This window comes from Cydia splendana, chromosome 15, assembly GCF_910591565.1.
Source record: "Cydia splendana chromosome 15, ilCydSple1.2, whole genome shotgun sequence".
Taxonomy (NCBI): Eukaryota; Metazoa; Arthropoda; class Insecta; order Lepidoptera; family Tortricidae; genus Cydia; species Cydia splendana.
This window is the reverse complement of record NC_085974.1, coordinates 14,011,874-14,034,806: the sequence shown is the minus strand read 5'-3', so window position 1 is coordinate 14,034,806 and position 22,933 is coordinate 14,011,874. Positions and strand designations below refer to the sequence as shown.

Genomic DNA, 22,933 nt, shown 5'->3' with positions numbered 1-22,933 from the left:
TACCTGGTCATGGGGCTCGAGCCCGCTGCGATCATCGTCACGTCTAATGTACGTCTCCTTGCATGACTTTCTCGCTTATTTGCCTTGTAGTTAGTGAAAAAAATGCTCAACACGCCGGTTTTTTGATGCATGCAGTACTGTTTCTGGCGACAACAGGTGAAGTATAGCGACTCCTACGTGGGTACAGATGTGTCCAGATTTCTCTGCAGCTTCAAGCAAATTCTAGATTACCGGTATTGGAGGCTGGAAATCCTATTTGAATTGATCGTATTGGCATGTACGATAGTTACATATTTACATAGGCGGCAGAGGTTGTAGCTTACACAACAGCCGCATATAATGACTGTATTAACTTAACAATCGTTTGATCTTTCACCATGAATCACTTCGTAAACCGTTTTCATGTTTGTAACCATGTTTAATAACGTGTTACTAATTTATTTATTTATTTATTTATAATTAATATCACAAGAACGTTTACAGTACTTATACCAATTACACTTGCTACTTATACAATGATATCAATAGAATTAAAAAAAAATTAACCACATCATAACATCATTAAAAATTATACAATTATAACAATAAAATCTCACATTACAAGTTTAGTTAAGGCAAGAAGTGTCTTATTAGTTTAATGTAGGTATTACTATTGCACAGTAAGTGTCCTAACTTAATTATCTCTCTGTTCGTAGGCACTTTTCGCTACACATGGGTTTTCCTGCGTTATCGTCACTGAATGTGTTAGGCACCCATGTCGCTTAACTAGCTGTATAGAAAAGGGGATAGATATATGTACTTGGGTATGTTGGGCACCGACTGTATTATATACATCATCTTATTTATTAAATATACACTTAGTGTTATGAACACAAAGTGTGTAGTGTACTTATCTCACAACTCACAACACAATGGTGTAAAGTTGAAATGGGCATTGTATAATGACGCTTCTTTGTTACACACAGCTTATTCTCTTAGCCGTAGGCCTTTGACATCTGTGCCTACTTGTGTAGACTTTGCCGCTCTACATACTTCTTTGTTTCTTAGTAAACCAGAGACCAGTAAATAAGGACCGTGTAATTTTGCGCACTGTAGCGGTAGCTACACTGCTACAGCAACGAGAGTACGAATATCGACAGTCGTTATTCTTTAATTGTCTAGTAATGCATGGCATGGATGCTGACGTGTGCCAGTCCAAGGTGCCGAGATTACAGTAATTATGGGCACTGCATTATCATTCATAACTTTTGACACAGCATAGACGTTTGACACGTAACCTCTCCTATGGATATCGTCAATTGGGATAACATGGGGACAGGAGGTCCAGCCGGGCTAGCACATGATTGGCGCGACAGTATCTCGCGGCGAGATAGACTACCCGTCCCTCTTTTATTAACATAGTTCGAAAAAGACGGGTAGTCTATCTCGCCGCGAGATACTGTCGCGCCAATCATGTGCTAGGCCTACAGGAGGAGTAAAACCTTATACAAAGGAAAGGAGATAACGATATTCATCTCTCATTATGTAGTATAGCTGTGTCTCTACTTACGTAAGTAAAACTTACAAGTGTATCTTGGGCCTTTTGTTGACCTCTATCCTATAAAACTTACTGTCGAACGGAATAAAATCCGCAATATCAGCAATTTGTCAAATTCCCTCAAGATAGTATAAATAACGCTGGCAAAAGAAATAAATACTCAAGACAAAGTGTTTGCTGAATAAAGGAATATTCGGGGGAACGTGACGTTGATAACTGTTCGGGTTGAAAAGTCAAAGGACATCCAAGGATGTCGACGAGTTCTGTTTGAGAGCTATTTTCGATTTTCCTCAATCGAGTAAATAGGTACCTTTATGTAGATAACGGTAATAGGCATGTATTGTAATTTCCTCGTTTATTTTAGAACAATTACATAATGGTGCCGTTCACCTGAGGTATATATTTATATCTTTCTTGGGTTGCGAACAAGAATTAATATTGTCTGACCGAAAACGGATTTTTTGCCGTACCTACTACTACTACTATAGTTCGTTTTTTTTTAGCATTAGAAATAAGGTAAACAATCTTGATGTGTATTTTAATTGAAAAACACATTTTAAACATAAGTTACGGCAAATATGTAACAATTATGAATCTAATACGATCATTTATATTCTTCTGCTTTCATAAGTAATCGTTTTTGATTTTTAAAAAGCGTTTTTCAATTAAAAGACATGGCAAAATCGCTTACCATCTTTCAAGTTCTTTCTAATGCTAAAAAAACGAAGTATACCTAACCGAAGGTTCGATTTGGCTCTCGTTTCGATTCGATTTCTATACCGAAATTAACCTGCTGAAACCGAAACTTCGGTCAAACACAACCAAAATACAGCTTCTGTGCGGCAGTTTTTGGCCGAAACCGAACCTTCGGCCGAAACATGATTTTTATGCCGAAACCGAAACTTCGGTCAGACACTAACAAGAATACCTATTCTTGTATCAGTCCAACGAGCGAGCGCTCCAGACACTATCAGTATATTAATGACTTTATTACCTTTAACATAACTGATCTGTTGATCACTGTATAGTCGTTCGAATAAAATGTCGTATAAATTGAAATGAAACGAAAGAATGAGAGTATTATCCAATATAATACTAATAAATAAGAATTACATGAATAGAATTATTATACTTTCGCTGCACGTGGACACGTGTAAATAGTACCTATCTGCTGGTGGTCCGTAACTGTTATGAAACTTTAGAAAATTAGCATATTTGACAAAAGGGTTTAGCTTCACTTTTTTTATTCAGTCATTAGTTTGTCAGTAGTGTAATAGAAACCAACGACACAGCCAGATAAAAAACCGGCCAAGTGCGAGTTGGACTCGCGCACGAAGGGTTCCGTACCATTACGCAAAAAACGGCAAAAAAAAACACGTTTGTTGTATGGGAGCTCCACTTAAATATTTATTATATTCTGTTTTTATAGCGGCAACAGAAATACATCATCTGTGAAAATTTCAACTGCCTAGCTATCACGATTCATGAGATACAGCCTGGTGACAGACGGACAGTGGAGTCTTAGTAATAGGGTCCCGTTTTTACCCTTCGGGTATGGAACCCTAAAAAGGTACTTGGCCACCTAAAACCCATAATATTATAAAACCGTATTTAGTTTCATTATGTAACTTAAACCTACCAAGCCATCACTGTGCCGTCGACACAACCGTTTTCCACGCTCACGGTCGCCCATCGCGTGTCTTACATTACACACTCGTATTTTTCTTAAAACAGCTCTAAACGACACAAGGCGTGCGAGTGGGTCTTAAAAAAAATGTATTCGTTAAAGCGGGTGTTAATAAATCCCTTGGAGACATTCTTTTTGGGAGTGATATTGTTTGTGAAACCTAAAGCTTATACATTTTTACAAATTACAAACCAGAGCCTCTACCATCAGTTTTAACATTGACATAACGCTCACGTCTACGTAATTTACTTTCTGTACATCTCGCTTGCACTATTGCTCGCATATGCGAGTACGAGCGAGATGCATAGAAAGTAAGTTACGTAGACGTGAGCGTATATGTCAATGTCAAAACTGATGGTAGACGTACAGTGGTAGATTAACTTGTAGCACACTAGTAGATTTTGTTAGTCTAGTTCATCTGAATTCAGTTAGTTTGTGGAGACTACGGGTTTTTACTGCGGTGCAAAGCGTTGCCGTATATAGAGCCGTTATTATTTTGCAATTGCACTAAGCAAAAATAGTTATATCCGAGTATCTAATGAATTCATCAGACTTGGAACCTTGGAAGTAGTAGTTTATGCCTGGTTCAACGTCAATTTTTTGCGACTATAGTTGTGACAACGACAACATAGGTATTTTTTAAGATGTGTATAAATTATACAGACTTATATTGTCTACTTAAACTTGCTTAACGTGGCTGATGCCGTGTAAACCCGCCATTAGTGTGCGACGCGTCGTGCGTTGCGTAAAGAAATAACGACTTTATCAAACTAGTATTAGTAGCGGACGTTATGATTATGATTAATAGGTTTCTACGGGTTTAAGAAGTAAACTGCTGGCTCATATGCGTTTATACGCAATGCGGGTAGGTGATAGCTTCTGAGTTATGAACTGGAGAACGTTAGAAGGTATGCATTTCGAGGGAGTCGCTTGCGAGATGGAACGAATAGGCTACGCAACTAAGTCAAACTACCCAAAGAATTTAGCTACTTATTCCATACTTCCATTCCACGTGTGGCGTTTAATTATTGAAATGAAATGAAATAAAGGTTCATAGATAAATTTAATACTTGTGTGTTATGTATATTATCATTATCAAAGATAACTTACAGTGGCATTGTGTTGCGCAACTCCACGGTGGCGGAATTTCACACCGATCGACTAAATGCCATTAAAATTTGAATTGAGCGTTACGATATTAGTGCCCATCTAACAGTTTTAAAATACATTTTAAACACCATAATTTGAATCAATTAAGTTACTTTACTAAACTTTGTTGGTAGCGACGTCGACTCACTTTATAACTTAATTTCCAAGCTTAATCCGCTAAACTCGCTAAAGCAACGGCCTACTTTTTGAGTAGAAACTAAACGAGTCCGCGGAGGCGGAGTGTTTTAATTAATAATTAATCACTTTGTCGATTAGTAGAGGGCGCCGGCAATTTAACATTTAGAAATATTTTACCTACCAGTGCTTTGCAAGCAAGCAGTTATTCTCGGAATAACAGAAATACATTTCATCATCTCCTCGCGTTATCCCGGCATTTTGCCACGGCTCATGGGAGCCTGGGGTCCGCTTGGCAACTAATCCCAAGAATTTGCGTAGGCACTAGGTTTTACGAAAGCGACACACACACCGAAATACATTAATGCACTTACAACCGATCAAACAATTACCTTACGAGTACATTCGTTTTACTTCTGTAGGTAACAGGCCTCCACTGAATAGGGCTATGGTGTCCACCGCCGAAAAATGCCGAACCGAAGCTCCCTTAAATATAGTATATCAAGCCATTTCCGTCAGTATGAAATAGAGGCAAATTTAAAAAATGTAGTCGCAAAGCGTTCGTCCTATATAAAATTTGAATTTCGCGCCTTTTTCTACTGACAATAAACTTGTTTGACCGCGGCTATATGTACCAAATTTGTGCTAACCAGTAACCAGGACTTGAACCTAGGACTTCCAATTTCGGCAACTCCTGATGGAGGCTTACAATAGAAATTATAATTTACAATATTTAGATCCATCCCGTTTTACATTCATATTTCTACGTCTGATATTAATGTTTGATCTAATAACATATGCCGTAATAGTGTCTATACCTACGCAGCAAAAATAATTAGCGTAGTTTACCTTTGCCTGAGACTAGTCTAACTAGCTAACCTTGATTAAGCGAATATGTTTACGAATACTGTCAGGTCTTACGGTTTTCCAGACCTTTAAAGTTATTTTCTCAAACATGCAATGAAATATTGATGTTATGTTCCTTATAATAGGCTGCGAAGTATGACGTTTCAGGTGCGGCTAGGACAAAAGGTCGTTAATGGAATTTCATACACATCTTGCAGGCCTAGGCCGGCAAAGTCCTCTTTTTTAATTTTCATTTCACAGATATTTGTGACACAGCATCGTGGCATTCATCCATAAAAAAAAAACTAGAGGCAGTATTTGCTTTATGGTTCGTAATGACACTCTGCCACTACGCCTATAAAAAAAAAAACAAAAAACAATGTTTGCTATAATTTGCAGTTTTATTTGTATAAAATCAACATGAACTTAATAAATAATACATTCTATAATTTTATAATTTTTTGGATTATAAATTTAACTACACAAATAAAAACATTTAAAATATTTCATCTAAACGTTAGCGGTAAAAAGGTCTACTCAAACACGCGTAGTTATATGTTTTAAATTGTTATGGAGGTAAAGTTGAAAAATATTCATTCTGTTTTATTGGATTTATGGTGCGTTGTTGATTTTTTGACTTTAATATGAATTCCGACGAAATAATGAAATTAATATTAATTGTAATCGTAGGTGTTGGAATTGGCAGCGTAAGCAGAATTGATACAGTTTATTAGAAACAGTTTTGTGGCATATTTTAAATGAATGTAACTACAAATTCGTCAACACTGTGGAAATTATACTTATTTACTCCATGCATAAAGCAACGATGTATGTGAAACATGATATCAACATGAAAGACTATGTGAACTTATGTGACGAAAACGACAGTCAGACGGATACAAGGCGAAACAATCAAAGATACATGAAAATATACGGTTAGTAAAAATACACGACTCGTGTAAAACATACGCGTGATAATGATATAGGTACGTGTTGGTTATATTTTGGGTGTAGTTTACTTTTAGTTTTTTCTATAAATAAAACGTGGGTTTCGTGTATTTTTTATTTTATTTATTTCATTGCATGTTTGAGAAAAGCACTATACATACCTCGGCGGGAAATGGGGTTGCCCGCGCTCAGACCTATCCGGCCGAGCGAATCGGCCGGCAACCCCTTTCGTCCCGGCCTCTGTAGTAATGTACTATTAAAAACACTTCGAATCCGTAAGAAGGAATATGTAATCAAGCTTGTTCAAACGGCACCTAATTACCCAGCATCCGCTATATTTTTGCCTTATGTTCAGTCACATATCACATCACAGATATATCGGAGCGGCCAAGGTGCTTACAAATATCTGAACACTTGGCTCCTGTATATCTGACGGCGACTGTACTAAAAATAGAAACAACCAACTTGTATAAATATTTGCATACGGCACGTGCATGTCTTATGCAACCATATGGTGTACTAATAAATCTTGCTCTCACTATTTGGCATCGGTATATGCGTTGTATGGAATTGAAAGATGGTTTGCATAATTATAACAGGCTAAAATGTAGAATGTTTTTTAGGGTTCCGTCCGTATAGAAAGACTCGAAGTCTGACATGTCAGATGGGAATTTTTACAACGACTCAAAATGGGTTCTAAGTGGGTATAAGTCTAGTATTGCATTTAACCTGTTGTACAAAAATGGGCCCAAAAAGACAAAAAATCTAGATGAAAAAATGTGTTTTCTTTGTACTGTTTGGATACATAGAATATCTTTGCGCCTTTTATTTCTATATTCAGAGTTGAAAGGAGTTCTGGCGTGCTGCTTTAGTGTTGTGCTTAATATATATAATTGACGAACAGTTAGTACTTCACATGATTTATAAAGGAGGTCAGTAGGGTATAAGAAGGGCCGGGAGGTAGCTACCTTTAATAGGGCTCTCTTATGCCTTTTGTAATAAGGTCCACCGATGTACACTTAGGAGTGTTGCTGTTTGTACATTAGTACTGTACCAGCAATGCATAAATTTACATAAAGAACTTTTTCTTCTTCTTCTCGTGTCGATGGTTTCAGACTGTGCGGGACCAGAAGGTAGCGACATTAATCGCCCTGTCTGTCGCATCACGGAGATCCTGCTCAGTACGGATATAATAGTCGTTCTTGTCTACGTGACAGCGTGATAAAACGGTGTCCGTCACTTTCTATCCCACAGTGTTAAAAAGTGACAGTTATTTTTTCACGTGGATAAAGATGGATAAAGCTATCCATAATACGCCGGCAGAGCAGGCATGCGGGCTCGCTGGACAGGATATCATGTGCTCCATTGTTTGTGGAGCCGTCCCACATGGACATTGGGTGTCTGAGCCGCTTAGAGCACCCCACCTCAGCATGTTCTCTTTGCTGCGGCCGACCAAGAACTTTTTGAACTAGAATGATTATTTAACCCAGTGTTGGCCGAACTTTAATTGCAATTAACAATTAACCGTTATAAATTGAACTGTAAACGGTGTAAACCGTCCGTCCGTTACGGTTTACAGTTCAATTTATAATGGTTAATGGCCAAAAATGGTTAATTGCATTAACGTTTCGGCCAACACTGATTTAACCCCTATAATAACCTAAAGTAATTTTCTCAAACATGCAATGAAATATTGATGTTATGTTCCTTATAATAGGCTGCGAAGTATGACGTTTCAGGTGCGGCTAGGACAAAAGGTCGTTAATGGAATTTCATACACATCTTGCAGGCCTAGGCCGGCAAAGTCCTCTTTTTTAATTTTCATTTCACAGATATTTGTGACACAGCATCGTGGCATTCATCCATTAAAAAAAACTAGAGGCAGTATTTGCTTTATGGTTCGTAATGACACTCTGCCACTACGCCTATAAAAAAAAAACAAAATAATGTTTGCTATAATTTGCAGTTTTATTTGTATATAATCAACATGAACTTAATAAATAATACATTCTATAATTTTATAATTTTAAATTATAAATTTAACTACACAAATAAAAACATTTAAAATATTTCATCTAAACGTTAGCGGTAAAAAGGTCTACTCAAACACGCGTAGTTATATTTTTTAGGAATTTTTTAGGAGGTAAAGTTGAAAAATATTCATTCTGTTTTATTGGAATTATGGTGCGTTGTTGATTTTTTGACTTTAATATGAGTTCCGACGAAATAATGAAATTAATATTAATTGTAATCGTAGGTGTTGGAATTGGCAGCGTAAGCTGAATTGATTTTAATAACTTGCTGCCTCTGCCGCCAAGTCAAAGACGAAGTATGTATATGGTTGCTTATGGCAATTTTATTATTTGAGAAACTCAGAAAAATGGCTTACAGTTTATTAGAAACAGTTTTGTGGCATATTTTAAATGAATGTAACTACAAATTCGTCAACACTGTGGAAATTATACTTATTTACTCCATGCATAAAGCAACGATGTATGTGAAACATGATATCAACATGAAAGACTATGTAAACTTATGTGACGAAAACGACAGTCAGACGGATACAAGGCGAAAAAATCAAAGATACATGAAAATATACGGGTAGTAAAAATACACGACTCGTGTAAAACATACGCGTGATAATGATATAGGTACGTGTTGGTTATATTTTGGGTGTAGTTTACTTTTAGTTTTTTGTATAAATAAAACTTGGTCGTGGATTTTTTATTTTATTTATTTCATTGCATGTTTGAGAAAAGCACTATACATACCTCGGCGGGAAATGGGGTTGCCCGCGCTCAGACCTATCCGGCCTCGCTTCGCTCGGCCGTCTATATGTCTTCGGCTGGCAACCCCTTTCGTCCCGACCTCTGTAGCAATGTACTATTGTGAATGCCTAGTGTGGGGCTGCAGGATAATGAGTATAATGACAAATGTTAATAAGGTTATTAATCTTATTCTTATAATGTACATACATGAAAGTTAGGCAAGTTAGTTGAATAATCCTTTGACCAATAATCTCTCCAAGTGGATAGAAAAAGTCCATGCTTCTATGAATATATCATCATTCATCAGTCATCAAGTGACCCGACTCGACATCGACAGTGTAATTGTGAATTCTCCCAAGTAACACGTCACAAGCAGGATAATAGAGTAAAATTATCATCTTATTCAAATTAAGATTGCATAAATTTTGTGTATAAGCGGTGGAAATTACTAAATTCGGAATAAGAAAATATGTGGGCCTAGTGGGGCCTAAATGCTGAATAAATTTTGCATAGTATCGGTTTTGCATATTAAAGCTGAATAATACGTATTTCTTACACAGTTAGTCAGAGATTATTCAGCTTAAAGCATTTGTGGTTACTAAAAGCTGCATAATAGCAGCATTAGCAGCAATTAGCTGTATATATTTTGTGTCGTGAGATATTAAGCAGACAATATTAAGAAAAATGTGATAGTGGCTACTAAATGCTGAAAAGAAGCGTCGGTGAAGACTTTCAACTGTATAAAAGCGGTTGCAGTTTCTGTTTTAATGCTAGTTTTTGAATAAAGGTGGACGCTATTACTGGAAGCTGTAATGAAATCCACATATTATTTGTTATTCAGTAGCTGCATATATGGGTTAGTTATGGCTTTTATAGACATAACGTCTGAATAATAAATACTAAAACAACACTTATACTTAAGTCATAGCGATTTTAGTACACATATACTATCTTTTCTTGCTAAAAGCTGCAAAATGAACGCAATGAGCAGCGGTATTCAAACTACTGCTTAGTATCAACAAATGCGCGGTGGAGAGGGTTCCGTAGCTTTATAAGTTTATACACGGTCAACAGTGTTACGTGAGCCTGTTTGCTTTGAGCTTGAGCGTGTTTTTATTTTATTTTGAACGCATCCTGCGTATTTATTCTTTAATCCAACCATTATTTTAAAAATCGAGGTTTAGTTTTCTTAACAATTCTCTTCGATTGGTTATTTTACACAATATGCATTGTCGTTTTAATGACGTAAAACAATTGCTAGCTACCATCGTAAACACTGTTAACTGACCATTTGCATACCTTACTGCAACGATAATGGCCATTTAAGGTTCTTGCTAGTTTGCAAACAATGCTAGTTATTGATATTGTTGCATTAAAAACTTATAGACTGGACTGGGTATGTGAAAAATAAAATAATCACCCCCATTAAAATATAGCGAAATCGGTTCTCCGGTCGATTTTGAACGGACTGTTTTTAGGTTTCAAGTGGGTCTACTCATACCCATCCCACACTATACTCGTACTCATACCTAAACAATATACTGCCCATACCAAACTATACTTGTACTCATACCCGTGATACCCGCTACTAATATACCCGCACCTTCGCACCTATACCATATTCATATTCATACCATACTCGTAACCACACCATACTCATACTATACACATCTTCGTACTCACTTCGTATATCTTTGCGTATACCTTTACCTACTACATATTTGTCGGAACTGATAACGGAAAAAATAACTGTGTAGTCTGCCGTGCCCCCAGATTTATCATATAACTTAAATATTATATCGCGTTTATAATATTAGTAGGAAGTAGGATTGACTATTGCCCGTGTTACATACCTATAATGTTTCTCATCAAACTAGTGAGGATCTATGTGGTTTTTACCATTTGTGTATAGAACCCTAATATGCTTTAAGATTGCGAAAACAATTACTATTATATTGATGTTATTCAAAACTTGTTGTTCTAAAACCATTATTATCTAACATGTAGCTTAGTAACGCGAATAATGTGAACGCCTATTCAGAAATTTAGCACATAATAGCTGTGGCAGCAGCTTATATTCAGCACAGTCGGACGCCATTACGGTTGCCAACCTCTAAAATGAAATAGGAATTTAAAATGAACTGAAAAACCCATTTATATTCATTTATAAAACTAGTTTTATCGTAGCATAACTTGTTAAAGTACATTTTCTATCACTAAAACATCTAAACACCGCAAAAAAATTACAAATTTAGAAGTGGAGTACTACATTTTCTATATTTACTTTCTAAACAGTGCATTATTTACGCGGCGCTTTAAAATTTTAAATAATAGTACATTACTACAGAGGCCGGGACGAAAGGGGTTGCCGGCCGAAGACATATAGACGGCCGAGAGAAGCGAGGCCGGATAGGTCTGAGCGCGGGCAACCCCATTTCCCGCCGAGGTATGTATAGTGCTTTTCTCAAACATGCAATGAAATAAATAAAATAAAAAATCCACGAAACCCAAGTTTTATTTATAGAAAAAACTAAAAGTAAAGTATACCCAAAATATAACCAACACGTACCTATATCATTATCACGCGTATGTTTTACACTAGTCGTGTATTTTTACTACCCGTATATTTTCATGTATCTTTGATTTTTTCGCCTTGTATCCGTTTGACTGTCGTTTTCGTCACATAAGTTTACATAGTCTTTCATGTTGATATCATGTTACACATACATCGTTGCTTTATGCACGGAGTAAATAAGTATAATTTCCACAGTGTTGACGAATTTGTAGTTACATTCATTTAAAATATGCCACAAAACTGTTTCTAATAAACTGTAAGCCATTTTTCTTAGTTTCTCAAATAATAAAATTGCCATAAGCAACCATATACATACTTCGTCTTTGACTTGGCGGAAGAGGCAGCAACTCAGCAAGTTATTAAAATCAATTCTGCTTACGCTGCCAATTCCAACGCCTACGATTACAATTAATATTAATTTCATTATTTCGTCGGAACTCATATTAAAGTACGACGCACCATAAATCCAATAAAACAGAATGAATATTTTTCAACTTTACCTCCATAACAATTTAAAAAATATAACTACGCGTGTTTGAGTAGACCTTTTTACCGCTAACGTTTAGATGAAATATTTTAAATGTTTTTATTTGTGTAGTTAAATTTATAATTTAAAATTATAAAATTATAGAATGTATTATTTATTAAGTTCATGTTGATTTTATACAAAAAAAACTGCAAATTATAGCAAACATTGTTTTTTGTTTTTTTTTTTATATATAGGCGTAGTGGCAGAGTGTCATTACGAACCATAAAGCAAATACTGCCTCTAGTTTTTTTTAATGGATGAATGCCACGATGCTGTGTCACAAATATCTGTGAAATGAAAATTAAAAAAGAGGACTTTGCCGGCCTAGGCCTGCAAGATGTGTATGAAATTCCATTAACGACCTTTTGTCCTAGCCGCACCTGAAACGTCACACTTCGCAGCCTATTATAAGGAACATAACATCAATATTTAATTGCATGTTTGAGAAAAATGTATATATATATTAACAGTAAAGTCGCATGCGCAATGAAATTGATGTTATGTAAACATCAAATCAATAATGTCCTCCTTATTATGTATTCACTTCATGCAGACACTACACTTTGACACGAGTTCACAAATTAAAATGGAAGACAAATCATACACAAATAGCTGAATATATTTTCTGTAACAATGCACTTTTGAACCAAAAGCTGCATAACGTGTGACTAACTGAGTCATTCTATACAAAGCTGGATAACTTTGGTTTAAAAGCGGTATAGACGCTTTTGACAGCCTCTATACAAGTTTTATTCAGCGATTCAATGTGTGGGCACACACTTATACAGCTATTACATTACTGTTATTCAGTAATAAGCGGCGTGGGCTAGCCCACTTTGCGCCCAAACCTTCTGTATAACGTCTGTATAAGCGCTTAGCTAGATTCATTAACTTGTGTGTCGAAAGGTCATCGTACCCGGATGACTTAAAATACTCGATCATTAGACCTATATACAAAAGCGGTTGTCATATGAATTACTCTAATTACAGGCCAATTGCGATATTATCTGTTATAAATAAAATTGTCGAAAAAACTATCCTCACGCAAATAACGGAGTACCTAGAACAATATAACATACTATCAATAAATCAGCACGGCTTTAGGAAACATAAAAGTACTGCTACAGCATTAGCGCAATTTTCAGACGATATATGTCATAAGTTAAACGAAAAAAATCACGTAGTTGCCATTTTTATTGATTTTAAAAAAGCTTTTGGCACACTCGAACACAGTGTGCTTTTAAAAGCTATGTTCGAGTGTGGCATTCGCGGCTTGGTTAACGACTGGTTTAAACAATACCTAACTAACCGCAAAATGATAACTGAGATCTTAAAGGTGCGCGGCGACGAAGCGCTGATAACAGGCGGCGTGCCAACCGGTTCTGTATATGGGCCAATAGGCTATATAATGCACGTAAACAGTATTGGTAGTATAGTAGAAAATTGTAGTATGTATATGTATGCAGACGATATGTGTATATTTTACGCAGACAAAGATCAGCAAAAAATAGAACAGTGTATACAATCGGATTTAGAAAACATAATAAAATGGTCACATGACAACGGTATCATTATAAATATGTCTAAAACAAAAGCTATGCACATATCGTCTACACATTATCAGAAAAAATGTAAACATTATAATATTATAGGGCACACATACGACTGCTTACATAAACTAAAAGACAACTGTAACTGTAACATAATTGAGTTTGTTGAATCATATAAATATTTAGGGTTAATAATAGACAGGACATTTAACTGGAAATTACAAGTACAAGCATTATGTAACAAATTGAGATATATTTACGTAACTTTCCAACAACTTAAAAAATATGTAAATCGTAAAACCATGCGAACACTTTACTTTGCCCTAGTGGAATCACACATAGATTATGGATTAATAGCATATGGTCGTACATTTAAAACACAACTAGATATGATTAGAAAGCTACAGATTCGGTATTTAAAATTATTAGTTAATCCTAAACAGAAAAAAACTTGTAACAAAGATTATGATCAGCTGTTTAGATTGTGTAATATTCTACCCGTAAATGAAAAATTTAAGTTATTTGTAGCATCTCATAATTATAGTACAAAGTCATTTCCATGTAAAACACAGAATAAAGATAAAGTGACAAGAAGAAAACCTAAACTATTCTTAGAAAATTTTACTCCCATTAATTACTATGGAGAGCGGACGTTTCAATATTTGGTACCTAAAATATTTAATGCACTTCCAGAAAAACTATTTGCTAAAGAGATAAGCCCACATACCTTTAGAACAAGTGTTAAGAAATATTTAATAGATATTTGCCCACAGGAACAGTAGAGAGGGGTCAACTTATTATGGAAACTTATAAAAGTGGACCCGTCTTTGCTGGCCCTGAAGGCCTATAATAGAATAACTAGATTTAAATTTGCATGCTTAGTTATTAAGTTAAAATAATACAGCATGTTTATAAATATTTAACTGACACAAACATGTATATCAAGAGCTTTACTAACTGCCATCAAACTGTTTTGCAGTTTGGCAGTCCTATTTCAATGTAAAACATTTGTACTGTGTCTTATGAAAATAAATAAAAAATAAATAATTATACAGACGTTATACAGCATACAGTACGGAATGCTCTATTATTCAAACAATATTCAGCTACTTTTGTGTTACTTGGGCTGTAACATGAACACTTATGTCTCAGTTGTACCGCAGTTGTATCATTAACATTTTATATAAGGTAATTCGTCAGTAACTGGCCGCCCTAAACTAAAAATGAATTCTATTCACCTATAAATAGAATTCATTTTACTATAAGGTGGCCAGTTATTGAAAACTGGCCAGTTATTGAAACCTTATACTAAAATGCATTCTGTTTATAGGTGAATAGAATTCATTTTTTTTAGTTTATAGGACGGCCAGTTACTAAAAGTGGCCAGATACTGGCGAATTGCCCTAACCGATTACTTTTTGTTCCGTACCCAAACTGCCCATTAAAAAGAGTGGTTTTATTCTGTAAAACACTGTTTTGGACGAATTATATTCGAATATAATAAAAAGGGTCTAGCAGGCTAAGGAAGGAGAAGTGGCCCCTGTGACGAATATCGGATTTTTATAATGTCATTTGTTGGCTATCTTATAATATAGACCACCAATTATACTGAATTAATTTGCACTTAATTTGCACCAATTATATCGAATTAATTTTTCGCATGGTAGTAGCTAATACTATTTGCAGTTTATGTGAATTTTTCCATAGGTGTACCTTTACAATTACTTGTTGAAAAGAGCTGTCAAAAAATTCTCTGACATTTTAATCATAATTTTTTCAAGGAATTAAATATTTAAAAAATTCTGAGTTATACTCCTACTCATTCTTTGTAGCTATGATTTGGTTTGATTGCTCTACCTTATATAGTTCAGGAGAAAAACGACTTTGAAAAATGTGTCCATAAAATGACGTTTTTGACATTATCTCGGTGACGGTTCAAGATAGGGGGCTGAAAGTTAAGGTGTTTCTATATTATACGATAGCCAACAAATGACATTATAAAAATCCGATATTCGTCACAGGGGCCACTTCTCCTTCCTTAGCCTGCTAGACCCTTTGTGGCTTTCCATTAGAGAAGGATCCTGATGCTCCATGTGTGTCTTCCTTCTCTGGTGGAAACGTTCCTTATGCACATGGAGCAGACCCTTCTCTTATAGAAAGCCACATTTACAGTATAAATTAAATTCTAGGGACTTGCCTACTCTGAGACCTGACAACGAAAATGATAGTAAAATAACTGCTTTAAAGTCAAAATTGATTGAGTAGTTTTTGTCTGGCCAAGAGATTGAAAAATCGACTTGAAACTTTACATTATTTTTTTAGTAAAGTCTGTCTAATATTAGACACTATCTTTGTCTGTTTACTTATCTTCTACGTATCTTTCGGGTTTCAGTTGGATTACGTTTAGTTGTTTTAAAATTAAACACTTGCATATTTATTTTGGGATACGAGCATGTAAACACTGAATTCTATTATCAATCGGCCTTCAGGTTTTATGCTTCGCGTGAATGGAAATTAACTACCGAATAAATTACGAGTTCCATTGAACAGTACCAGTCATAGGCATCTGTTATTACAATAAAAGAAAAGAAAAAAAAAGTAGAAAAGAAAGAGAGAGAAAAAAGAAGAGTACAAAAGTGCCATCGTTGAAGGTGCAAAATATTTGTGGAATGCCCTATAGGGCAGGTGTTATAATGCTCACAACGCTGTTTCTAAGTAGGTACATTACATACATGCTTCACGTATCTACTCGTATGTAAAATCAGCGTTGCGTTCATTGTTATATGGATATTAAGATATTTATTATTTGTAATCCTATTTGACTGTCTTTTTTATGACAAGGTCAGGCCCCAATTTCACATCGGTGACAGGTGCGGCGAATTGTAAAATCACTGTTGCTGACGTCAAAGGCATCCATGGGCTACGATTACCACTTACCATCGGGCGGGCCGTACTTCTGTTTGCAACCATCATTGTATTATTTAAAAAAACTTTATTATATCGGATAAAAACAGATATTTCTCCTGCGAAGTTTCTGACAATTGTCAAAGATTTAGAAGAATTGTAGGTAATTCCGGTATATGTCGGAATTTCGTGACAATTGTAGTGTTTCTTGTGACAATTGTCATAAACTTAGCAAGAGAAATATCTGTTTTTTTCCGATATCATAAAGTTTTTTTTAATAATACAATGATGGTGGCAAACAGGAATACGGCCCGCCCGATGGTAAGCGGTAACCGTAGCCCATGGATGCCTGTGACGTCAGCAACAGTGATTTTACAATTCGTCGCACCTGTCACGTTGGTGAAACAGGGGCCAGGTATCTGCTATAGGACTTACCTGTTTTCCTATTTAGAGTCGAACTGTCAAACTCTAAATTACATCGATTGTGCCGGTATCATGTCACTCATATCATATCATAATACAAGCTGTTGAAATATTCCTTTTTCAAGGCCCTTAGTTAAAGATTGTGCTAAAAGCCTTGACTTGTGGAATTTTTTGAAATGGTAAGATAATACCAAATTCTATAATATTATCGTTGCGTGATAACTGACCATCGATCATTACCTTCATTTGGATTACGATTAGGTAGGTTTAATTTACGTACCTACCGGATTTGACATCATTAGAATTAGAACAGATTAGAGTAATTGTGTAAACCGCCTCTGAACTGAGCCAGAACCGAAAGAGCTCATCACTTAAGAGACGTTGAGCATACAATCGACCAAAGCCGCCTATACTATAAGCACTCATATACATTTTTTCCATTCCAGCACCAGTTCCCAGCGATGTCGGACCTGAAGCTCGGCGGCATGCTGTACCTCATCGGCGTGTTCTTCTTCAAGTCCGACGGCCGGATACCCTTCGCCCACGCCATCTGGCACATCTTCGTCGCCCTAGCAGCCACGGTACATTACTTGGCGATACTTCGCCACCTCTTCCCAGAACTTAAACAATGAAGACTGCCCTATATCTTGGAACGGCTCTCTTTAGGCTATTTTTTTTAAGCCGTGGAGCGCCAATCGGCGAGGTACACTCAATATTAATTACCTAGTGACGGCTAAAGGAGTATTCCACGAAGCTGTATACTATTGTCCCGTACAAACGCGAATTTCCACATCGGCGTGTTCTTCAAATCCGACGGCCGGATCCCCTTCGCCCACGCCATCTGGCACATTTTCGTCGCCCTAGCCGCCACGGTACATTACTTGGCTATACTTCGCCACCTCTTCCCAGAACTTAAGCAATGAAGAATGCCCTATTAACCTATTGAATCTCGGAACGGCTCTCTTTAGGCTATTTTTGGACGCCGTGGATTAAGAACGCCAATCGACGAGGTACATTCAACGTTAAAAAGTGTGGCAATGTCATCATTAACGTCAATTTTCTATGAAAATATGACTCCTCCCTTTGTTATATTCAAGGCGGTGTGAAAGCTAAAGTGGCCACACATATATCGATACACATCCTTATTTCTGTAGTCAAGGTGGCTAGCGCATGGTTCGATTCAGCGGTGTTTTTGCCAATAGTGCGAATTTTTCGTACGGGTTACCACAACATTTTCTATCACTTGCCTGCTTTAGAGAGTATGAATTATCCGCCTAATCGAAGATTTTAGATAGGTAGACAGGGCAGATCACACATGGTGGTAGGTGGTGCGCATTCAATTTTGCCATATTAGTACAAAGCTTATAACACGAGCGCGAGGTGTTGTCTGCCTAAATTATTGAGCCCACCAACTGACAAGAAATATACGTGTTTCAAATATTTTGCTCTATCCCAGATCAAATTATTAATTAATTTATATTATAACGATAATTTCATTAAAAAAGAAATATGGTTTGACTGTATAACTTTGCACGAGCTTTTCAAGTTGTGTACCTAGAAACTTCCATTCAATCTTCATAAGGTTATTTGCAATTTATATTCCGAGCGCTATTCATGGACACAACCGGCGTCGCTGATTGGCGTAAAAGGCAAATTATTGTCGCAACAAGCCTCGTTGATTGGCGTATAATGCCGCCATTGAGATCTTTGTGCAGCTATCTGCGGCTTAAGGGCACTGACTGTAGAATCAGCTCATATATATGTATGCGATTGTGAACCTTACTCCATTGAAATAAGGAAACATGCGTATACTTATTTATGAGTGTAGATTATCCTCTCTATTAGGTGTTAGCTATGCCAATGTTCGCTATGAGTTGTACGCCTTCCTGCCTTCACAATACGTCTTGTACTAAGAGCAACACTCATTGGTGGTCCTTATGAGTCACTCGAACTCGGGCCCGTTTCTCACAAGCTTGTAACTTGTAATATAAGTGGAAGTCCCTTTCTAACAAAAGCTGTCAAAAAGTGACATCCGCTTGTATTACAAGTTACAAGCTTTTGAGAATCGGGCCCCTCGTCTCCAAAAAGCTGCTCCCATACCAGCCAGCTCGTTCCTATTATAATTTGACCTATAGTAATTGGAGATCTTAATTATACTAGTCTATATACCAGTGGTTCCTAACCTGGGGGTAATTACCCCCGTGGGGGTAAAACTGGTATTGTACGGGGGTAATAAGCTAACCTAATATCACAATACAACAAAAGTACACGCTTTATTTTTTATTACCATTGGGAGGAGGGGTAAAATCAGATTCCCTAGTTAGTCATAGGGGTGACCGGACTGAAAAGGTTAGGAACCACTGACACCGTATCCATAGATAAATTAAACTTTCTTTGTTACACAGTACTTTCCAGTTTGATACCTTATTATGATACAAAGTATCTTTTACAAGCTTTTCAGGCAGCTTTTGTAATTTAGACTTTATTTTAATGGTGTTAAAGTTGCTGTCATTTAGTAGCATACAACATATAATAACAATTTTTATATTAATGGGAAAATGGGGTATGTATCGTACTGCCTTGATAATTTGTTTAATTTTTTTTTTTATTATTACTTCCTTCTAGTTTTCCATATATTCTTTTATATTTATGTTGTCTTCCATTCTTTTACGTGGAATTGTTTTGTATTATTCAAAATACGATCCTTGAATATTGGATAGATATTTAGAATTTAATTTGAAATTAAAATAAAGTAAATAAAAAAAAATATTCTAATTCTAACAAGTTACATAACTATTCCGTAAATTGCTTCCTAATTACTTTCACTTTTTTTAATTAGAAGTTATACTCATATTTTACCACCAGCTTTTCGGTGAAGGAAAACATCGTGAGAAAACCGGACTAATCCCAATAAGGCCTAGTTTCCCCTCTGGGTTGGAAGGTCAGATGGCAGTCGCTTTCGTAAAAACTAGTACGCCAATTCTTGGGATTAGTTGTCAAGCGGACCCCAGGCTCCCATGAGCCGTGGCAAAAATGCCGGGATAAAGCGAGGAAGAAGACTCATCATAGGAACTGAAAGACTCCAAAACTCCTCTCTCAACGATCGCCACAAGGACTGGTCGCCTGCGATCTTGACCAGGGTGACCCCCCAACGTGTCATACGTTTACGCTCCGTAGCGTAGTGATCTCTCTCTAACACTCTTCCATATTAGTGCGAAAGAGACAGTTTCGTTTCGTTCCCTACGGAGCGTAATCGATTGGCACGTTGGCTAGGCACCCTGATCGTTGATCTTGCTGAGGGCAAACTGATATGACACTAACATACTGATGTGGTGATGTGCAAGTTGCGGAAATTCCCAAAAAGTTTACTAAAATTTCAGCAATTCCAGAAAACAAATGAAACCTTCATTTTGGAAATGGAAAATTTCGATTCCCATACATAAATATGAGAAGTACTTAGGTACTTATTCGAAATTTTACCATGTGGGAAATTTGCAATTTTGGAAGGTTTCCGTCGCCACATCGGTGCAGAGACCAATGCCCTGTTTATCAAAAGCTTGTAACTTGTAATACAAGTGGAAGTCCCTTTTGGACAGCTTTTATTTATTTATTTTATTTATTTAATCTTTATTGCACAAAAGAAAACCTTATAGTACAAAAGGCGGACTTAATGCCATAAGGCATTCTCTGCCAGTCAACCTTAAGGCTAAGCAGAGAGATTGTGAGCGGTGCTACAATTACAACAGCAAAAACAATCAATAAATTACGGATAACATATTAATTACCTATACAAATATACTATACACATATACTATAATATATATGTACATATATATATTATATACCTATATATATATATATATATATATATATATATATATATATATATATATTATATACCTATATATATATATATATATATATATATATATATATATATATATATAATATATATATATATATATAAATAACGACGAAACATATTATGAAACTAATAATACACTAAGCTTTTGTTAGAAAGGGACTTCCACTTGTATTACAAGTTATAAGCTTTTGATAAACAGGGCACAAATCAACAGTAGGTGAGGCGTATGACTCGTAGTTTTATCACCGTCAACCGACGGCACATTAGGCCAAATAACTATAAGCGATCGAATCGTTTATATATTTTGTTAAATATTGTTAAACATGTACTATTGTTGTAGTATTCGTAGTAATCTCTGAATCTCGAGACCAATCCCTTTTTATAGATGTATTGGGGTTTTTTAGAAGCGTTTATACACCTTATACCTACGATCCAGTTTTTCAGTCTTTTTATACCTCATCGTGGATCCCCTAGGTTCCTTATACATATGTAGGGTAGGTCTAGCTCGATGTCTGTGTAAATGTGTATGTATCAAATATGTACCTAATCTTAAGGAGTTCAAATGTTATGTTGTTTTATTTATTTTATTGCTTGTATTTTTAAGGATTGCTCAATATTTTAAATGATTATGAGGTGTTTATAGTTTCCAAATGTCTTAACGTTTAAAATAACGACTTGCCTATGGTTTAAAAACTAGGGAGCGTTCGGATATTAGTTGTTATTTTTTTTAGAATAGTTTTAATAACCCCTTCAGTAAGATTCGCACGCGCAAGAGAATACCAACCTCTTTGTAAATAAGATGTTGGGTTGGTCTTAGCGCCCTTAGCGCGACATGTCATCCTACATTTGCCACTTCCTTTGGGGTACCTAATAAACCTAAAATAATGTAAATTTACATAGATCCGTTTATATACGGTTTTTGAGTGTATTTGTAATCTGAACGCTTCCAGGGCTGCTAAAATCTGGTGTTGTATTTAATAGTCTTTAACCCTTTACCAGGCTGACATTTCAATAATGACAATAGAATGTCAGTCTTACTCTTCTAAAATAGAACACATGTTTGAAGTGCCGTATGTGGGAAATATTTATATATCCCTTAGCCTGGTAAAGGGTTAACGTACATATTCCAAAATGTTTTGTGTTATTTATTCCTAGCTGCGGAAACTTTGTAATTGTTATATTTGGTGATTATGTACTGAAAAAAAAAATGCGATAGATTAGAATAGTAGTTTGTGTTACAAGGGATCAAAATTATATATTTCCGTCAAGGGCGTTCATTGAATCCTGAGCGTAATGAGGGATTCAAGTGTTAACGCCCAAGACTAAATAATTTTGATACCGTGTGGTGTGACACATACTGCTTTTCACATCAACTATGAGGAAAATAAAAAAATCTTAGTATTGACACAATCATATTTATTCAGAAAAGTGCCACTTTGATCCCCCCTAGCAGGGAGGAAAAGTGCCACTTTGATCCCTCCTAGCGGGGAAGAAAAAGCCCTTTTCCGAATAGGTGATGTGAAAAAACCTTTTCTAATCATGAAGTTATTTTCTGGTATTCACAGTAGCTGTATGTTACAAAGAATTTTATGGCTGTTGATTAACATAAGTATGCCGTCTAAAAACAATGGGTTTCTCTACTGAGACAAGTGGACATCTGTTTCTTCCAAACAATGGATAATATTTGATCTATGACCTGGCTTGTCCATTGATGTTATGGAATAGAAACGAGCATACCATACGTAACTCACAAGTCAGAGGCAGTAAAACTTGCTGCTAAAGATTTTACGTAATAGATACTATGCGACTTGTGTTTGTATCCGTTAAAGTACCCAACTATATTAGTTACAAAATTGTTGAATTGCGCAGCATACTGCCAAGTAAGGGAAAAATGTTTCCGTTTGATTTTTTTTTACTGTTTTGCCACAATTAACGACAGTCACGCGTTTTCCTGTGCAAGCCTTTTGATTTAGTTGCGCCGTAAATGATGCAATTAACAAACAATCCGTTACTAACA

At 36.0% G+C, this 22,933-nt stretch overlaps 1 protein-coding gene across 1 annotated transcript in view; it reads left to right on the top strand.

Annotated features, from left to right (window-relative positions):
- The window catches only part of LOC134797765 (monocyte to macrophage differentiation factor), a 36,900-nt gene extending 16,792 nt beyond the window's left edge, over positions 1-20,108 (top strand). Inside the window, exon 4 of the mRNA XM_063770129.1 lies at positions 17,498-20,108. Coding sequence (XP_063626199.1) covers positions 17,498-17,683 — 186 coding nt within the window. The 3' untranslated portion in view covers positions 17,684-20,108. The remainder of the gene's footprint in view (positions 1-17,497) is intronic.
- The last annotated feature ends 2,825 nt before the right edge of the window (positions 20,109-22,933 follow it).